The sequence below is a fragment of the Arachis hypogaea genome, chromosome 13 (genome assembly GCF_003086295.3).
Source record: "Arachis hypogaea cultivar Tifrunner chromosome 13, arahy.Tifrunner.gnm2.J5K5, whole genome shotgun sequence".
Taxonomy (NCBI): domain Eukaryota; kingdom Viridiplantae; phylum Streptophyta; class Magnoliopsida; order Fabales; family Fabaceae; genus Arachis; species Arachis hypogaea.
In genome coordinates, this window is record NC_092048.1 from 129,603,692 (window position 1) to 129,605,264 (window position 1,573).

The window sequence follows — 1,573 nt, forward strand, 5'->3', positions numbered from 1 at the left end:
TTAGAGATTTACTACTACTAGTACTCTCATATGTTTAAATTTGAAATTCAAATCTTAAATCATTACCATTTTAATTAATTAATTAGTTATTAAATAATAATTTGATTAAAAAAGTTGGGATGTTACACTCACTACCGGAAGGATTGTGACCTGACCACCTACAACTCACATCGGTGTTATGACGAAAGAAAAGTATGACAAAATAATATAACAATCTAAGCGGACATGGAATTAAATAATTTAACTCATAATAGAAAAATCCTACAACAGTACCTCGATGCCAAGGGTCAGTTGAACGTATCATACCCACCAGGTCTAAACCCAGGAAAGCGCCAAAAAATCCAGAACTGAAGTAACTGTAACGGGCCAGCTAACTTCACCACTTGTCTGTTGGCCACTCGGCAATACACCGGTACAACCACGCTAGTGCTGCCGACCCCCAGCTGTAGCCACCCATCTCCTCAAGCCTAGCTACGTTGGGTAGCCATATGATGTGAATACGGTTGCCGGACTTGTCGGCAAACAACTGAGTGCCCAACAGTATCATGATATAGGCACGAGCGTAGTACCTCACTATCTCATCGTCGGCTCCCTTGGGGCACTCTCCAAAAGTCTCCTGGAACCAGGTGCAGTTCACTGCGAACTTCTGAATTTGGTTAACAGGAGGTAACACACCAAGCAACTCCTGGAACCACACCCAGGCAGGACGGCCACCTTGGATGTATATCTGGAAGTCTGTCAAGTAACCACTCACATAACGTCTGTCGACCGGCAAGCCCTGCTGGTACGCCGCGTCCTGTAGTGTGATGGTGCACTCCCCGAATGGCATGTGGAACGTGTACGTCTCCGGACGCCACCGCTCGACGAAAGCATTGACAAGAGGCTCATCCAATCTGAACCATCTATCATTCAGCCTTGCAAGATGGTATAATCCGGCCATCTGCAGGTACAGGACGTACCTCTCATCGAGTCGCATGCCCTGCTGCCGCCGCATAATCGAAATGCATTGCTGGGGCTGCGCATAAGATGAACCGCATAATTACAACCACTTACAAAACCAATAACAGAAACCACTAACAACGTAAACCATGAACGGAAACCACTAACAGAAAAAACTAACACAAACCGCTAACAAAAACCGCATGCAAAACCACTAGCAAAATCGCATGCATAAACCGCTAACATAAATCACTAACATAAACCACTAGCATAAACAACTGGCATTAAACCACTAGCATAAACCACTTGCAAAACCACTGGCCTAAACCACTAACATAAACCACATTCGAAACCACTAATAAAACCACTAACATAAACCACCAAGTAAACCACAAACAAAACCACTAAAATGAACAACATGCAAAATCACTAACATAACCAAAATGCAAAATCACTAACATAAACCACATGCAAAATCACTAAAATAAACCACGTGCAAAATCACTAACAAAACCACATCGAAAACCACTAACATAAACCACCAACAAAACCGCTACCCTAAACCACTAACAATACCGCTAACATAAACCACCAACAAAACCACAAGCAAAACCACTAAAATAAACCGCATGCA

At 42.9% G+C, this 1,573-nt stretch overlaps 1 protein-coding gene across 1 annotated transcript; it reads right to left on the reverse strand.

The window, feature by feature from the left end:
• Positions 1 to 376: 376 nt before the first annotated feature.
• On the reverse strand, positions 377 to 994 carry LOC112735412 (protein MAIN-LIKE 1-like). Its single transcript, XM_025784951.1, has one exon. The coding sequence runs from the start codon at positions 992 to 994 to the stop codon at positions 377 to 379; it is 618 nt and encodes a 205-aa protein (XP_025640736.1).
• Positions 995 to 1,573: the final 579 nt, after the last annotated feature.

What these genes read in the sequence shown, in the direction of transcription:
- LOC112735412 (XM_025784951.1), bottom strand. Translation starts at nt 994, where the DNA reads ATGCGGCGGCAGCAGGGCATGCGACTCGATGAGAGGTACGTCCTGTAC.